The sequence below is a fragment of the Amphiura filiformis genome, chromosome 6 (genome assembly GCF_039555335.1).
Source record: "Amphiura filiformis chromosome 6, Afil_fr2py, whole genome shotgun sequence".
Lineage (NCBI taxonomy): Eukaryota > Metazoa > Echinodermata > Ophiuroidea > Amphilepidida > Amphiuridae > Amphiura > Amphiura filiformis.
Window position 1 is genome coordinate 45098748 of NC_092633.1, and position 17668 is coordinate 45116415.

Below are 17668 nucleotides of genomic sequence, written 5' to 3' on the forward strand. Positions count from 1 at the left end.
TTCCAATTGTATCACAACTGTCTTTGTTTAGGATATAGAGGGGTGAACATAACTGGTTCCAATTGTAACACAACTGTCTCCGTTTTAATAGGATATAGGGGTGAACATAACTGGTACCTTAATTCTTTTGCGCACTGTTTTTGGTAACATGCCGTGATCACATCAACATGATCAATATGAACCTAGCAGCGGTTACTTAAAAAACTATACACACCTTATTAAAAACAGATACTTAAAAACAGTTACTAAGCTATGTTTACATACTAAACAGAGCTGCATGTGTAAAATTAACCATTTTAAATTCAGAAGTAGGCCTACCTCCGGTTTCAACTCTGCTGCAAATGTTTGAAAACTAGTGCTCTCAGGCTGGAAAATGTCCGAGTTAAATTGCCCAACCTCATCTTTGATGTAAAATACCCCATGGACATTTTTGGTTGGAACTGAGTAAATAAAAAAAGTTAACACTGTTATTTTGTAAGCCAGTTGAAAATTTAATTTGATTTGACACTCCTGTCCAGCTTGTGATTATAGAACTTGTCATATAACTGCTTTGATTGTTTTTTCTTTTCATAGCACAAACCAGCTACAGGGAGTATCCCATCATGCATTGCAGTCTATCTGCTTGTTCCATAGCAAATACATACAAAATACAAGTAAGAGCCGCTTAAATATTGAGAGCTATGGATAGTTTCAAAATACTTTAGAGCTCATATTTTTTCAAACAAAAGTCTAAGCTCTTCTGATATAAGCGAGTAATTGAACATTGAAGTGAGGGATTTTGTGTACATTTTCTATGGCATGTGCAGTTCTACTATGGTACCGCAGAGCATGATGGAATACACCTATCAGCTGCTGTTGCACAAACCCCATTAATCCCTAATTTTCAGTTCTAAAGCCACATGCTCTCACAATCAGCTCTCACACCCGTGTTTGTAAATACCTCCAAACGAGGACCTCGACTTAACGAGGATCTAACCGAGGACTCACACACCCGTTTTTAATCGACACACCGTGGGCCTCACACAGACACACCATACAACTTACTATCCAACTGTGACCCGTCCTATACCCCTATGGGGGACCTATCTTATATGCTATCTTATATGCATATTTGCGTCATTTACTGGTCATAGTAACAAACCGAGGACGGCCTCGTTTGCAGGTGTGTCCTCGTTGTACGGTGTGTATCCATGTAGGTCCTCCTTTGGAGGCATTTACAAACGCGCACCATCACTCACACGCTACACAAACACACCCCCATCTGGAATTCACTTCCAGCAAGACATTACCCATAATTCCTGTCAGCGACAGCGACGTATCACCCAAATAGCCATGCGGATTGATGTTGGCAGCCAGACTATCATATAGATCGCTTTCAGTTGCAGATGAAGATGCAGCTAAGGACACCACATAGGTTGCACATATCCCATCATCAGAGGGATTCAGCCCTGTCACACGAACATGCTGATAACCGTCTATGCTACCACCAAAGGTATCGCCTAGCTATAGATTAGCAAAATTATCGAAATTGTATGTGAAATCATTATTACCTTTAGGATGGTCCGGTCAACAACTACTTCATCTCCATCAAAATTGAGAATTTTGTATCAGTGGAAAGCCAGTTTGTTCTCATTGACAGTGTGAAGTATTTTAATCACTGATTACGGACTGAAAGATGTTTTATTTGGATTTTTAAGCCAAAATGTGTCTATAAAGTTGATTAACCCGTGCACCTTTTCTTCTTCACTCAGAATATTTTATGTAGCATTCAATGTTCATAATTGACTCTATCATTGTGATGGGAACAATGACATGAAACTCAGGGTCGGATTTACCAGTGGATCTGTTGGGCCATGATCAATTGCCATGTGTAGTTTCCTTTTTAGCCCCCAAACACCAAAATAGGGTAAAATTACTTAAATTTGCGTGCTTATCGCACACTGGCCCTCAAGGCAAAATTACCTTAATAGTCTGAAACTACTCTTTCGTGCGCTTCGCGCGCGAATATCCTAGTAAAATCAGAACAAAATATGTTCCGTCTTCTAAATAATATTGTAATGATTCCACCGCCACTGTCGATCCTAAGTGCACATGCCTTCCCCACGGTAGGTGTTCAGGATCGCCTCCGAATTTTTGCCTGGCCTAGGGCCCCCAAAAAGGTTATTCCAGCCCTGATTAAACTTCACACGTTGAAGTAGGTTATTCAATCAAGCACGCAGGTGATGAAATCGGATCATCCTTAATTTGCGTCTCTTTAATTATGTGCAAGAGCATAATAAATCGGTTACTTTTATTTTTTCAATAGTGCGCATTTTGCTATAGCCCAACTTCACTACACGTGATTTGTCAGTATTTATACCATTTATTCACCCAAATACCGTTACGTTGTTCAAAAGCTTTTCAATTAGAGATCATTAGGTCTACTTTCATCTTCCTATTTAGCTTAATTTATAATGTATCAGAAAACTTGAGTTTTAAGAATCATTCGACGACACAAGTTACGAAATACTTAAAGGAGGATTTCGTGATCCTAGCATCCTCTTTTTATGACATTTTTCAGTAGATATCCACGAAAAAAGCTTATTTCCAAAATTTCAGTTGATTCCGATTTTACGTTTGCGAGTTATGCATGATTATGTGTATTACACTGCTCCATAGACAATGTGTTGTAATTTCGTTCTGGTGCACCAGAACGAAATTCAAATTTAACGATATTTTTGCTAAACGAATTAATCTGCAAGAAATATTTGGTACATAAACATTATGTAGCCAGAGGTATCCAGTGGTGTAAAAATCTCAACTTTTTTTGGGAAAAGTGGGGGGATGAGGCTGTGGATCACGAAATGCCCCTTTAAGATACTTACTGCTGTTTCCAATAAATCCGCCCAAAACAAGAATTCCACACTTTTTGTATTACGCATGCTGTTTACAAATTGTATTGGTTGATTCTCGTATTCCGTGGCACAAATGGTTCCAATTAATTGTGAAGTAGTGGCTATAAGTAGGGAAAAGACAGGTTATCACTCTCTACTTAAGGGCTCTGGTATCAATGTTTGGACATCTTTGAACAAGTTCATTTGGAATGTTGGATTGAACTGTAAACATGGTTCGTTTTGAACATTATTCCAGTGCAAAATGATGTTGATCTACTCATATTTTCAGTGACGTTTCACCACTACACAAGACACTCTAAACAAGGACGAGGGGGCCTATTCACTCAACAACATCTTTGACCAACTCATCACGCCCTCAACGGCTACTGTTGACTATAAAAGGAAGCAGTCAAGTTGTGATGAGTTGAAGTCTGAAGAAACCACTAGTGTAGTGGTGAAACGTCACTGAAAATGTGAGTAGATCAACATCATTTTGCACTGGAATTGTTCAAAACGAACGTTTGGACATTATTTTTTGTGGGACATGAGAGCACATCAGGCATATCGAATTGCATTCTGAATACGAAGAACTTCCTTCTAAAATCAAATAATTTTGATTTAAAAAAAATCGCGATATGATACACATTTTGTGGCAAATGATTAAAAAATTTCAACTGAACGATTAAATTTAAGAAAAGTGTGCATTTACAGGCCTAGATAAAATGTTATTATTTACCTTTACAAGTATTTCCTTCAAGTATCATATCGGTATCCGTACACACACATTCATAGCTGCCAATTCTATTGAAGCACACGATACCACTGCCTTTGCACACGGGTGGTTGAAATGAACACTCATCAATATCTGTAACCAAGTCGTAGTAACTACAATAAACTTATAATTTTTTTCTTTTAACGAACGACTCTCAGGAAATATTATATGGTGCTGTTCGGACATGTTGATGGTGTTATACGATAATAAACATCTCAAAAAAAGTAACCAACCCCCCATAATGGTCATTATTTAAAAACGGGCGATTGTACATGTATTACAAATCTGTAAAATGCGTTGGAAGCCCGGTTGGAAGCAGAATGTATTTCTGCGCATTTTGACACCTCATTTGTAGCAATTGTCTTAATATTGACGTCACAGCGTACATTTAAATCAATGTAACCCAAGATTTGAAAGTTGCAGTAAATTCTATTGATTTGTATTCAGTATAATGGAAGGAATTGTATTGTTGTAAGTGCAACTTTCAAATCTGGACCTCACTATATTAAATCGAGCGGTGTTTTATTGTTTTCTAGGCTATCGTATCAAATGAGGTGTCAAAATGAGCAGAAATAAATTCTGCTTCCAACGCATTTTACAGATTTGTAATACAATAAATAGCCCGTTTTTGAATAAAGGCCATTATTTAAGGGGGATTAGTTACTTTTTTAGATGTTTATATTCCTATTGTTATCAAATAGCTGACATACCTAATATCGTTGTACATATTCCATATTCCTTTAAAGTTTTTATAAAAATGGAGGAGGTACAACCAAAAGCACCCGACTGTTATACGGCCCATACACGTTCAATTTTATTGGGCAATATCAAAGACTCTATACAAAACAAAATCTACCACTGTCAGTGGCGTAACGTGGCCGCTCCTACTCGGGGGCTGAAGGAAATTCAATTTTGCAGCCCCTTCCTCAACAGCCCGAAAAGGTTGACCCAATCTTTTTTTTCGGTCGTTTGAAAAAGTGAAGAGCAAAAAAAAAAAAAAAAAAAAAAAAAAAAGGATTATACGCGCTAGCGTCCCTTCTTCTTCCACCGCCCCTTCGTTTGCCGCCCTTCTTCCGCCGCCCCTTCGTTTTGGCCGCCCCTTCTTTTACCCAAAGTCCCCCCAAAAAATACGCGCATGACTGTGCCAACGATCATTGTGTACAGTGCACATTGTATTATTATTTTATAGGGTCTTTGATAGTATCAATAAAATTGACCGTGTATGGGCCGGATAAATTTTTGCCAAAACAAGTTGGAAGCAGTAATTAGACAATTACTGTGTTAAACCAAGTATCTCCGAATAGATACAACTACATTTATCTACAGTCGATTCACGCCGAACCGTAAACGCAAAGGGGTTTTTTACTAGTGTCTTCTGAATCTTTAAAACGTAAATTGACCTAAATCGCGTCGTGTTTTTTTTTGTTTAGTCCTGGTTTGCAAATTGTTCATAGACACTAAGATCATCTTACAAAATTTATATTTCATAAGTCTGGTGTTATAAGTGGCGGCACCAGGATATTTTTTAAACGGTGCATAGGGGAAGTGAATTTTAAGGGGGTTGTCATCATCATTCTTCGGCTGTGGAGCAAACGACCACAATGTACGGCGATCTTTGGCTAGTGCGGCTATAATTATGTTCTGTACTACTTGAATGCATCTATCATATCCTACCACACGTTGAATGCAAGTTACACAAAAGGTGCGTGGACGGCAGGTCTTCTTTTCCCATGAGTTGGTATGTAGATAGCATTGTCTTCTAGCAGGATGTACCCCTTAAATCTTAGTTGTCTATTTCTTACGCAGTGAATAAGGGGCTCGGTGTCCGTCATGGCACATGAAACATGTTGAAATATTTATCGAGTGACATTGGTAGTGATTTTACGACAAAGAGAGGGAAGTTGGGAACTGGGGAAATTTGTGAAGAACATTCGTGCTACCAGTACCACACGTATTTTGTATAAAATATATATTTCACTTGGTTCTCTATTGTCGTATATCACTTTACCTTGTTCACAAAACTCGCCGGTGTAACCATCCACACATTGGCACTCCGTAGGACTGATACAAAATCCACCGTTCTGGCATTCTAGTGAGCAACGAACTGTTCACACAAGAAATGAATATTTCAACATGTTGGCTCTCTATCAAATATTATCCTTTATCATTTTTAGTTTGCTATAATTGTTTTATACTACTTTATTAATATAATCGAAATTGTTGTTGTTGTTGTTGTTGCTGTCGTTATGACTTAATATTTCAATTGTCATTTTATACCGGTTCAAACAAAATACAAGTATAAGATTCAACTCTAAATTACAATCTTGATCACTTGTGCAAGACATTCACACATTAAACTTTAAATTGTTATTTTGTATTTTGGCACTTTTAGACCATAAATAAATCTTTTTTACAGTCATCTGATGTACTTACGGTCATCACTAAGTATTGTTACAATGGCTACACTTGGCACACCAATATCAACGCTTTCATCCGATGTCAGCACAACTTCAAACGTTTCGCTCCATTCGTAGATAGCATCATCAACGATCATGATCTCAATTGTTTGGTAAATTTGATCTTCATTGAAGTATATTTTCTTGTTTTCTTCCCGTGTAATGGGAACAAAATCCCAATCTTCAATAGGGGCATCATCAGTAGATGATGATACTGCTGTAAGGTCTTGAGTGTAGATACCTATGTACACATGAATATAATGTAAAAAGCAGACGATGGTGGACTACATTATTCAATGTGGCAACAGCCAAAAGCGTAAACAAAACAGACAATATGACGGCAACACTGCCTGCACGATGGACGCAATTATTTTTTCCCGGAGCCAAGATCCGTTTTTAGCTCTATTGGCCGGGTGGCCCCATTACAGAAAAAAATGCACAAAATATATTTCCCAGTGCAATATATACATTTTCATATGAAAATAAATAATTTTAAATTCAAAGAAAAAAGAAGAAGAACATTTTTTCATCATCGCCGGGGATGGGAATCGATCTCGGGACCCTCTGCGTGGGAAGCGAGCTCCGTAACCATTACACCACGTAAACTCATTGATACACGTACTTACAATGAGGTTCACTAGCGAACCTCAACGGATTTAGACTGATAAAATAGTGCTTAATAACATACGTACAGTTTTGGAATAATTTGAGACATTTTTGTGTTTACGTGTAAAACCAATGACGACGTCAAAATTGAGCCAATCTTGGCCGGCCCCCCCCCCTGGTAAAAAGTTGCCTTGTCAAACAAGTTTGTAAGGAACGTTTACAAGTTCCAACTCTAACTTAAGTTCTTGAAGTTCTCAAGAGTGTGTTACGTTCCGATAATCCGATATAACCTTCTCAAACATTACCTATTGATGTTTCTTGATCGAGATATCCATCCCGAATTATCGTCAATATAATTTTGCCTTCATATTCCCTTACTGTATAGGCATCATGGGTGAAGACTACAAAGCGATACGTAACTACAATAAATAGTGTAGAAAAATGCGTTAATTGTGCACCCGCACTTGTATAATGTACCTTTGGGACAATAATCTATTAGGCTTATCAGGGATTGGAAGTAAACTGTAATGTTAAATATTCATCTTATTCTCCTACATATTTCTCCTTATCTAATATTCTGGTTTTGCATTTATTCTTTTTCACTTGTATTTCTAAATATAATTTAATATCATAAATTTAAGTAACTTTTATTATAAATTATTTATTGCTTATTGTATGTAAAACATTTTGTAAAAAATCCTAATTTATTGTGTGAAATATGCAGTTTTTAGAAAGTGTTTTCGGTATTTGCTGTCGTTTTAACATGGCAATGTCGAATTTATGTGTAAAACATTTTGTAAAAAACCCAATTTATTGTGTGAAATATGCAATTTTTAAAACGTGTTTTCGGTATTTGCTGTCGTTTTAACGTGGCAATGTCGAGTGACTTCATTAGCTTCATGCTCTATTATGTATTAAAGGTCCATGATTATAATTCAGTGGGATTGGGCTTTAATGCTAAAGATTGACTAGCGTTAAGGGTTATGGGAGGATCGTAAAAACTTCATATATACCATCATTATCTTCAATTAGAATTTCTGCTATCCTGGGCAAACCAATGAGACCTCCGTTGATATTTGTAAGCTCTACGTAGAAAGTTTCAGGATTCTCCACTATGTAGTCATCGTGTATTACAATGTCCAAAGAACTCTCCGTTTCGTCATTGGCTCCGAATACAACTGTGTGTGAAACTGGTATGTAATCCTTGTGCGGTCTGATCTTTGCATTACCATCAAATGAAACTACATCTGTGAAATTTAGCACAAAATGTGTGAAATGCCTTGTGAATTGGAATACCACAATATTTTCGTTATGATTTTTGTCATAGGTCCTATTTAAAAACAAATTGTAACGTAAATACAAATGAAATTAAATTGTTGAAGAGAAATCTGCATTTGACTTACCGATACTGACGATAGATTTCAGATAACCTTTCCTTACAACGTGAATAGTAACTGCACCAGTTCCTTCATTTACTGTATACGACTGATCACCAAAGACAATTTCACCTGAAATAAACCGTAGTAACATAATATGCATGTGGATAAAAAGAAATGTCTCGGACCGATTCAGGTGTAGGGTTTTCACTTAAAATGGAAAATATTACATGCAATATTACTGGCTCAGGAAGATACATGTGTTTGAAAGCCTATTGGTAAGCTTAAATACGCATTTACGCTTAATACCGCGATGATTTTCCGCATAGTGGCAAATACGTGATTACTATAAGCCGTTCTTATTATATTATAACTATTATGACGTTTTTTTATTTTTATTTTTTTATGTCGGGTATATCTAGGCATTAACAGCTGAAATCTAGGAGATAACGCTGACGAAACTTCGGCCAGGCACAAGTGACCTGGTGAACGAAGGGGGTCGCCATAGATAGCTGGTCGTGATATTTTTACAGGACAGGTAAGTGTAGCCGACAATCGAGCGTTACCCTGATCGGAACCGCCTGAAAACGAGGTCTTTATCATGGATCATCTGCCCCAACATTACCAGATGAACCACGGGGAGAGCGGATTTTTTTGGTCCTGGGGGAATTGAACCCGGGACCTCTCGCACCAAAGGCAAAGACCTTAACCAGTGTGCTATGCTGCTCCCCTTAGTGCCTTTCGCCGAGTGCGGAAAGTGACCGTAGCAAAAACAGTCTTGCACTGCCAAAATAAAAATAAACTATCGAGGACATCACCTTCTACAGTCAGTATAATACAAAGGGGCGGTTTATACGAGTGCAGAGGATGATTTAAGGAAGCCCCATCATGCACTGTAAAAGTGTTATCACGCGAGTTTCAACTGCCACTTAACTTCTCAAATCCCATTGAAGTCTGTGCAAAAGATGTTGTTTTAGAATTGCCCGTGTGTCATTATTACTTAGTCGATTTCAGATCTAAAGTGATGTTTGCATGAAGGATAATTCACACCTTGTGTAGATAACATAAAATGTGAAATCGACCGACATTTTGAATGTGTTTTTAGTGTAAATATATCAGTCCAAATTCAAATTTAACCATACACGTTTATGCAGTGGTCCCGGGCAGTGGTGTCATGTTCACTCACACAGCTGCTAACCGCGAGTTGACCCCTGTGGAGTGCTGGGAAGTGCTTAAATCATCCTCTGATACGAGTGCATGTGTGGGTGTGTGTGTGGGGGGGGGGTGTTTTTTTGTTTACTAGGAAGAACCCAATTTCCAGAGAGATTACTTTTGTCTAGGTCTGCCCAGAATATCATAGAGGTTTATGTGCCCGGAAATGTACTGTTATGTTGCTTTGTAACATGAATTTCGAGTACATACTGTCGCAGTCTTCGATAACAATATATGCGCATCGTATTAAGCCATACAATCCAATGGAGCCTCGAGCAGAGTTTGCCAGACATACTTCAAATCGCTCTTCTCCTTCCAAATGATAATCGGGACCAAAGGCAGACACTTGCACAGATACATTGCTTTGTGTAGCTTCAAAGGAAAGCAACTTGTCATAAATTGGTATGAAATCAGATATTCCTGCGGATTGTATAGATGCTGTCACCTCAAATGTGCTGATTTCTGAAAGTAAATACATTGGTCATGTTTGTGTTAAGAAAAGAAACTGTGTTATGCAAGACGACAGACTTGAGTCAGTCTGTATAGGACTTTTACCTGGACTTCTTCCTAAATGTTTAGTTTGGCTTTACCACTTGACATAAAGTCGTCCATATAATGATTTATTTTAGATAACAAATTGCATTAGCTGCCTAACGTTGCCTTTTGCCAAAGAACTGGTGACCTTATTTATATTATCATACGCGGATCTAGGGAGGGGTCGGAGGGAGCGCCTTAAACTTCCCTGCAAATATGCAACCAAAAATCAGCATATTTCAACCTTTCAGTTTCCCAGTAATTTAACCATTTAATTTTTTAATTTTGAGGCCACCCCGGTTATTGTTAGTATAAAGTAAATCGTGCAAATAATAAGTACTCAATGGCCAATTCTATTATGTGCAACATTATGTCTAGAGTACGGATATTTGTGAAATTTACGATATTAGTAACATCCCGTTTATATGGAAACTTTTGGGCCTCATAACTGCAACATTATTGGTTTAAAGTTTATAACAGTATACATATTTAGTCGGTCTAATGAGAATGGTGAATAATAAAATAAATAAATAAATAATAAATAAATAAATAAATAAATAAATAAATAAATAAATAAATAAATAAATAAATAAATAAATAATGGGTTCTAGATATTTAAATATAGTTTTTAAAAAGTAATTTTAAACTTTGTTTTTTATATATGGGTAAAAATATTTGGGTAAAAAATGGTGTGTTTTTTATTTTGAGGGGGGGGGTTCAAAACTGAGCATTTTTACAAAAGAATTTGTTGTCATAGGTGGGTTCATCAAATGTTGGCCATTCTAAATACTTATGATACTTCTATATATCGTTATGAATACGGCAGACGGCCGAATTCGTCTTTTGGTAAATTTATTTTACGAATGCATTACATTTGAATTAGAGAACAAGGGATCAATGCTGTACATGATAGAGGGCAGCATATCATTTTTTTAACGGAGACCAGATGATAACAGCATAAATAAGTAATCAAAAGAGGGCGGCATACAAGGTTAGTTGACGGTGCATCACAGTACGATCACCGACGGCAACCGTTAAAAAATCGATATGCTGCCCTCTATAGATATAGCACTGATCCTTTGTTCTCGAATTCAAATGCATGTGAAAAATGAATTTACCAAAAGCCGAATCTGGATTCGGCCGTCTGCCGTATTCATAACGATATAATTGATATAATATAGCAGATTTGAGGCCCAAAATGTTCCAAGGTTAAGACCAACCATAACATACCCACAGTTCCTGAGAACTCAATACAGCCACGTCTCACAACAGAAACATTGACAGTTGAACCTTCTTTGACATAATATATCGGCTTGTCAAAACCATACACAACTATTGCACAATAAGGAAACAAATCAAACAAATGTTCATCTTGATGTATTCGCTGGAGAAATGTGTCAAATATATACAAATGTATGCTTCAAATAACATTAGAGTTGAAACAAAATTTTACATATGAAACGTTGATTCATTTTAATGCATTCCAAATAGCGGAGCTAAAACAATTGAATACATGAATACAAAACCCACCCAAGTCCATGGGAAGTGATTTTGAGAAAAAAAACCATGTGTATCATTTGAATTCCTTCAGTTAGATATACCTGGTCAATATGGTAAGTTTACGTGCAAATGAGTGGCTTAAGCTGTATTAGGTATGACGATTAGTATTTCAGGGACTTCGTGGGGTTCATTTTAAATGCTGGACTTGGGTGGTTTTTTGAATCATATACAAAGACAACAATGTTGGAATGAGATTAACACTGGTAAGATAATACAAAATAAAGCACACATATAATGTTGATAAGCATTCTGTCATGTAATATAAACCACACACTTTCCTTGATTAACCCCATTTTTTTTTCAAAAGTCACTGTCTAGCAATGAATGTGTTACAAGTGGACTTTTATACATACTGGATTTCAATCAATGTTTTACAAGACTCAAATCATGGACTTGGGTCGTTCTTTCATACATGCTATTTTTCACATGCTCAATAGCCACAGAGGATGAATTTGAGTTGTTCTTTCATACATATGACTGGCCTATGTATAGCAACAATTTCCCATGCATAACTCAATTTGGCCAGTATGGACTTGGGTGGGTTTTGTATTCATATATTCAATTGACAAGGACATCGCTTAAATTAAAAAAGAACATGATATAAACGAAAGTGCAATTTTACCAAATAAATATATTGAGATTACTTGTTTAATTCGGGTGAGTCTAACTTCACACAAAAATGAACTCAAATTCAAATGTAAGTTACTTGATTAACATGTAAATGTGTAAACTGAAGCATACAGACAATGCTATTCCCGCTCATAATGAATTAAGTAATACATTCTCACCATCATCCTCATCGATAAAAACGATGGCACATTCTGGTCCTTCGATCCGTCCATAAATTGCATTTGACATACAAACTTCGAAGAATTCCTGTTTGCTAACATTCACATTATCAGCCAGTGAGATGGTATAACGCTGGATGTCGTCGTTGATCTCATAGACCAAGAGCTCGCCTTGAAAGCCAATAAAATCTGTCCCATCTTCTGCTGTTAATCGTCTCCTGTCGTGTTTGTCAAACGAGCTGATTTCTGGTTGTAACAACAGGATGCAATAATCTTTGTATCACTTGGGGTTGCGTCAATTTGTATGCTTGTTTAAGAGACCGGTCCAGTGCAGATCGGTCGGAACACGCTTTTCAATACGGAATAAATGCTAACCTCATCATGACATCATCCAAGCAGCAAAGTTCATTTCCCATTGAAAAAGCGTTATCCGATGGATCTACAGTCGACCATTCTGTTAATGCTAATTCGCTTGTGTGTCCGTTTATGGCAAGCTAAGCGGCTCAGAACGTGGGACTAGCTACGCGCAGCTTCTTTCTCGTTACGTGCAGCTTATTAACCAATCAGATTCGCGGTTTTAAACACGTGGAGCTGATGTAAACATCCTCTCTCACAAATATTACGTTGTTAATTTTTGTAAATGAAAATATCTGTAGTATATCAACAAAAAATGGTATAGGTGCTATTAAAGTAATATCTGAACAGAATGATGATTGTTCTATATTTAGGGGGCTATCATTTTCTTCGGAAGGGGATCCCAAATATAGGGGTCATACTTTTTGGAAAGAAAAATAAGGGGAGGGGGTCATAAATTGATAATGACAAAATGTAGGAGTCACAAGATGACTACAGATAGTGTGTTTATGGTATTCAAAAAGGCTGATTTCAATACAATTTTAGCCTGTCTAAGGGGTACGGTGTATCGGTGGTGGGTGTCGGGGGTCATAACATTTTGATGCCGAAATAGTGAGGGCCGCAATTTATTGACGCCGACTTTTTGTAAATTTAGGACCCCCCGTTCCGAAAAAATTGATGACCCATTTCACTCACTCCATATTTACACAGTGGCATGTGATATCGCTTTCCCTGCAATATCTTTACACAGCGCTTTACATCAGTAGTTGTTGTTGTTTGACCTTCATATCCCCTGCACCGCTAATACAGCCCGAGTATAAAGTTACTTGCTATTAAACACGGTGTAAACTTGGAATCACTAAATAAATATGCTTTGTGTCATTTTAGCCAGGCATTAGCAACATGTTCTCTTGACACGTGCTGTGATTTGGCCTCCTTTACCCGTTCGTTATCTATGCTAATTCCGTAAATTAATTACAAGATAATAATTGTGAAAGAGGATACCTATAACTATACTACGTGCAGCTAACGACCCAACCACGTGATTAAATTGGACTATTTTGATTGGTCAAACAGCTGCTCGTAACGAGAAAGAAGCTACGCGTAGCTGTTCCACGCTTTTGGCCCCCTTGGCTTGCCATATCCGTTTGCTGTTTATAGTGTTAACAGTCGTAATCATGTTATGTTGAAGGCGGGTCGTAGCGGTGTTTGGACTCAAATATTGAGATAAATAAAGCGGACATACAAGAGTAATCGTATGGTTCTATAAAGGAGATCACAAGGCTTGATATACATAAGGTGTATCATTTCCAACCCATGTGCATAAAACACCCGAAACTTTCGTTTTGATAGTATTGAGCTAATCTCAATAACCGTGAGACCTATGGAAATATAAATGTAATTATTGGTTTCCTTGACTCTTGCCATGTAATTCATGTAACAAAATACACCCCGGATTTTTAATTAAATGGCTAAAACTAAAAAATATGACTCCTTAATGTACGTAAATTGTACGACTTGCGAAGTATGATTAATTTAATTAAACTATAAAACCGAATACGAAAAACAATTATAACCTCTTGCAATAAGTTCCAACCTTTCGTGGAACTCGACCAATTTTCATCAAAAGTCAGACCATTCACGAGCTCATGCCAAAATTGTGTCACATGATGGATAGACCATCTGACGAACCATGCTTTAGGCTCGCGACACATCGGTTGGGATTCTAGTTGGGAACTCAGATTTGTAGATGGCGTGGATCACTACTACAATCCCGCGCGAAAAGCTTGGGACAGTTTGTTTATTTAACGCATCCCCGCTCCCCTTATTCAATGTTAAATGCTTAGAAATAGTACAAAGTGGTTAAGCTCAATGTTTGCTCCAACATTGTTTCCAGGGGGAGGGGAGGGGGGGGGGTAAGCAAGTACATAACATGAGCTATGAAACGTATCATGTATTTTCAGCTTTATGTTCAATTCACAGGAATTTGGTCTGTATATAAAACATCATCTGTCCCAACAATTTTCGCACAAGATTGCAGCTCTTTGTTAGCTTTATGTTCACTTACCTACAGACCCAGCAATAGCTGCCACATTTGGACCAGAGCGAAGAATAGCAATAGTTAAAAACCTCGAGGATTCTAATACGTGATATACGACTCTCTGAAAGTGAAAGTCAGCTATACAAACAAAACAAGAAAACCATGTTAAGATCAATCCTTACTCTCATCTTACATCATTCAATCAAGCTAATGGCCTGACGATGGGATATCACCCCGAACCGACCTGTTTACGGAGTATTTTGTATAGGAAGCTCTTCTAACCGCCCCTAATTTACCTCGGACTTGGAAACGCTATGTTGACGATACATACTGTGATACCGAACGCGTTCACTTATCTTTTCTGACCACCCGAACAATCTTATCTTCGTACGGCAATTATTAAATCTAGGCATACTTAGGAGACTTAGGAGGAGGAAACCAAGGACCAAATACCATTCCTTGACATCCTCGTTAAGAGAAAGTCTGACCTTGTATACTACAGTATATATGAACAAAACTCACACTGGCCAGTATCTTAACTTTGACTCGCACCATCCAGAAACAGCCAAACGCTATTCCAAAGAGTTGACACTGTTTCGTCGAACATTGAGGATATACAAGTTGAAGTTGAACATCCCGGCTGAACGTGTACTTTTAGATTTGTTCATGACTTGACATCTCGACCTTCCATACAGGACTGACACGACTGAAGAACATTGGCCTTATGCTACTGTTATCTTGACAAAGTGTCCACGGGCCAAAAATAAAAGTCCAAAATTAAAATGTCTGCACAATGTTTTCCTTTTGCCCATTGATTGAAGGCATGTTGGCCTTATAGGAACCAAAAGTGCCATTACTAATCTTGAAAAATAAATCCAGGACGTGTGATAGTAAATGTGACATCATAACCCAATGTTACCTACGAATACCACTAGGATGCTTTCACTATCGCAATACGAATCAACCTAAAACAAATGGAATATTCCCATTAATGCATTTTTCATGTAAAGTAGACCACAGGGTGTCAGGAAAATACTAGCTCAACCAGAAAATATTTGTTTTCATTCATATACGCATACACCTAACGCTTTATAAAATAATAGGTGAAGAAACCCGGATATTCGTAGGTAACATGATCGATTTAACAATATCTATATTGAGTTTAGAGGTTCAAATTTTGCTATTATGTTAATGAATGAATACAATGGTAGTTTTTAGATCTGTTTCAGATGGTACGTCCAAATGAATAAATGTTATTACCTTAGATCAAAAATTTTTTGATGCTTTTAGCAAGATTTTAAACACTTCATTTTGATATACAAGTAGTTAAACAGCAAATGTACATGAATGAATCCGTATATGGGTAATAATATTGTCCGGCGGTACCGCTTAAAGTTTTTGACAATTAATTTCCATTGGTAGGGACACTTCATTACACATGTGATGTATTATGCTGTATTCGTAAGTAACATTTCAGTATTTGTAGGTAAGAATTAGACTTTTGGTAGATATCACAATCAAATCTTCATTTTATAAAGCGCTTTGAATGTATTATTTTCTTTATGTGCGTTTATTAATACTAGAGACCCTATCATGTATTGATAATGTCGGTTCACAGCGGTTGAATGAGGATTGAAGTAAGAAACAAAGGAACTAAAGTGACTTTAATTTGCTTAATTGCACACAAATTGCTTAAAACCGTTATTACAGACTTGTGAAGTCCATCTTGGAGTCAGTAACGTCTTGTGGCCTTTCGTTTGAGGGCAACTACGATTAGCTTTATACCAGGGTCCATCACTGTGTTGTCTAGATCATGAGACAATGAGAACAGTCGTTTTTGTCCATGGTATTCGTAGGTAACCTTAGCGAAAAAGTCAAAAGTTACCTTCGAATAAATCAATTTGGACACAAATTACTCAGAAACCAGAGATCGGTTAACGTTTAAAATGAAGCACACATGACAGCTGACAAATCCAAGTATTTATCCCCTTCTAATCTTCCTCGAATCTGATTTTTCTTTCAAATGAGCAGACCGTCGTCTATTTCAGTACATATTTTCAGCGATAAGCCGTATTCAGTTTTGCATGGCAGGCATGTATGTGAATTCGCAACCTTCATTGACATTACATATAATTTGATAGCGAACGTACGGGGCTTCTTTATGCACCGATATGGGCATTGGCATGAATGGCGGTGTTTCACAATAGGGTCGTGATGTCAAATTGTATTTGTAGGCAACATTCGGCTACCGAAATCTACCTACGAATACTTACTTATTTTGTTAATATCTCAGAAATTGTTAAATACAGGCTATTGAAACTTGGTAGATTTAAAGAGTGTATGACCCTGCACCTATTGCTTAAATATAATTTACTATTCTCTCAGTTTGTGGAAATGACAGAGCTTTTAACATGTATTCGGAGGTAATGAATATTTTTTACCAAACCTACCTTTGTGCCATTTAGAATATCTGGCAGCTAAACACAATAATAAAGATGTCTGAATGCAATGCATTTCAGTATTGGACATATCAAAGCTTGTATCAATCGCACATTTATTAGTGATTTCCATTTTTTAAAGATATATCTAGTACTATGAAAATTGTATTCGTAGGTAATGTAAAAATATACCACTCAAAAAATGATCACAAAAAATTCATAATTATGTACAAATACTGTGAAAAATTGAACAGGCAATCTTTGAATACACACCTTTCAGGAAATCAATTTAGATTCAATCCAATGACTGCTTTTCATAACTGATTTAGATGTTTTTAAAAATACCTTAAGAAATGGGTCAAAATAGCGTGTTTTTGGGTCTCTGTGTCTAAGTTTTTCACAGAAGGGGGTCTTATTATATATGGCGCGAAGCGTATGATCAAGGCGAATAAACACAATACAAAAACGAAAGCCAATTGTGTAATACTTTTAAGTTATGGCCCTGAACATGCCGTGAACACTTTTCGTTGGATTTGACCATATACGTAGCTTGGACCTGATGTGGATCATTGTGATCAAAAGAACATTGGTGACACTGGCAGAGTTCGTAAACCCTACGAATGAGGACTTTTGTGTGTGTTTTTCCTACTAACTGGGG

The 17668-nt window shown here is 37.1% G+C and overlaps 1 protein-coding gene across 1 annotated transcript; it reads right to left on the bottom strand.

The window, feature by feature from the left end:
• Nucleotides 1-1230: 1230 nt before the first annotated feature.
• LOC140154551 (extracellular matrix organizing protein FRAS1-like) lies at nt 1231-12247 on the bottom strand. Its single transcript, XM_072177118.1, has 11 exons — nt 12178-12247; nt 11060-11161; nt 9506-9757; nt 8111-8215; nt 7721-7954; nt 7013-7126; nt 6079-6342; nt 5654-5749; nt 3610-3738; nt 2865-2995; nt 1231-1503 (listed from the first exon to the last, which is right to left on the bottom strand). Exons 1-11 carry the CDS (start codon nt 12245-12247, stop codon nt 1231-1233), a joined length of 1770 nt encoding a protein of 589 aa, XP_072033219.1.
• Between the last annotated feature and the right edge of the window lie 5421 nt (nt 12248-17668).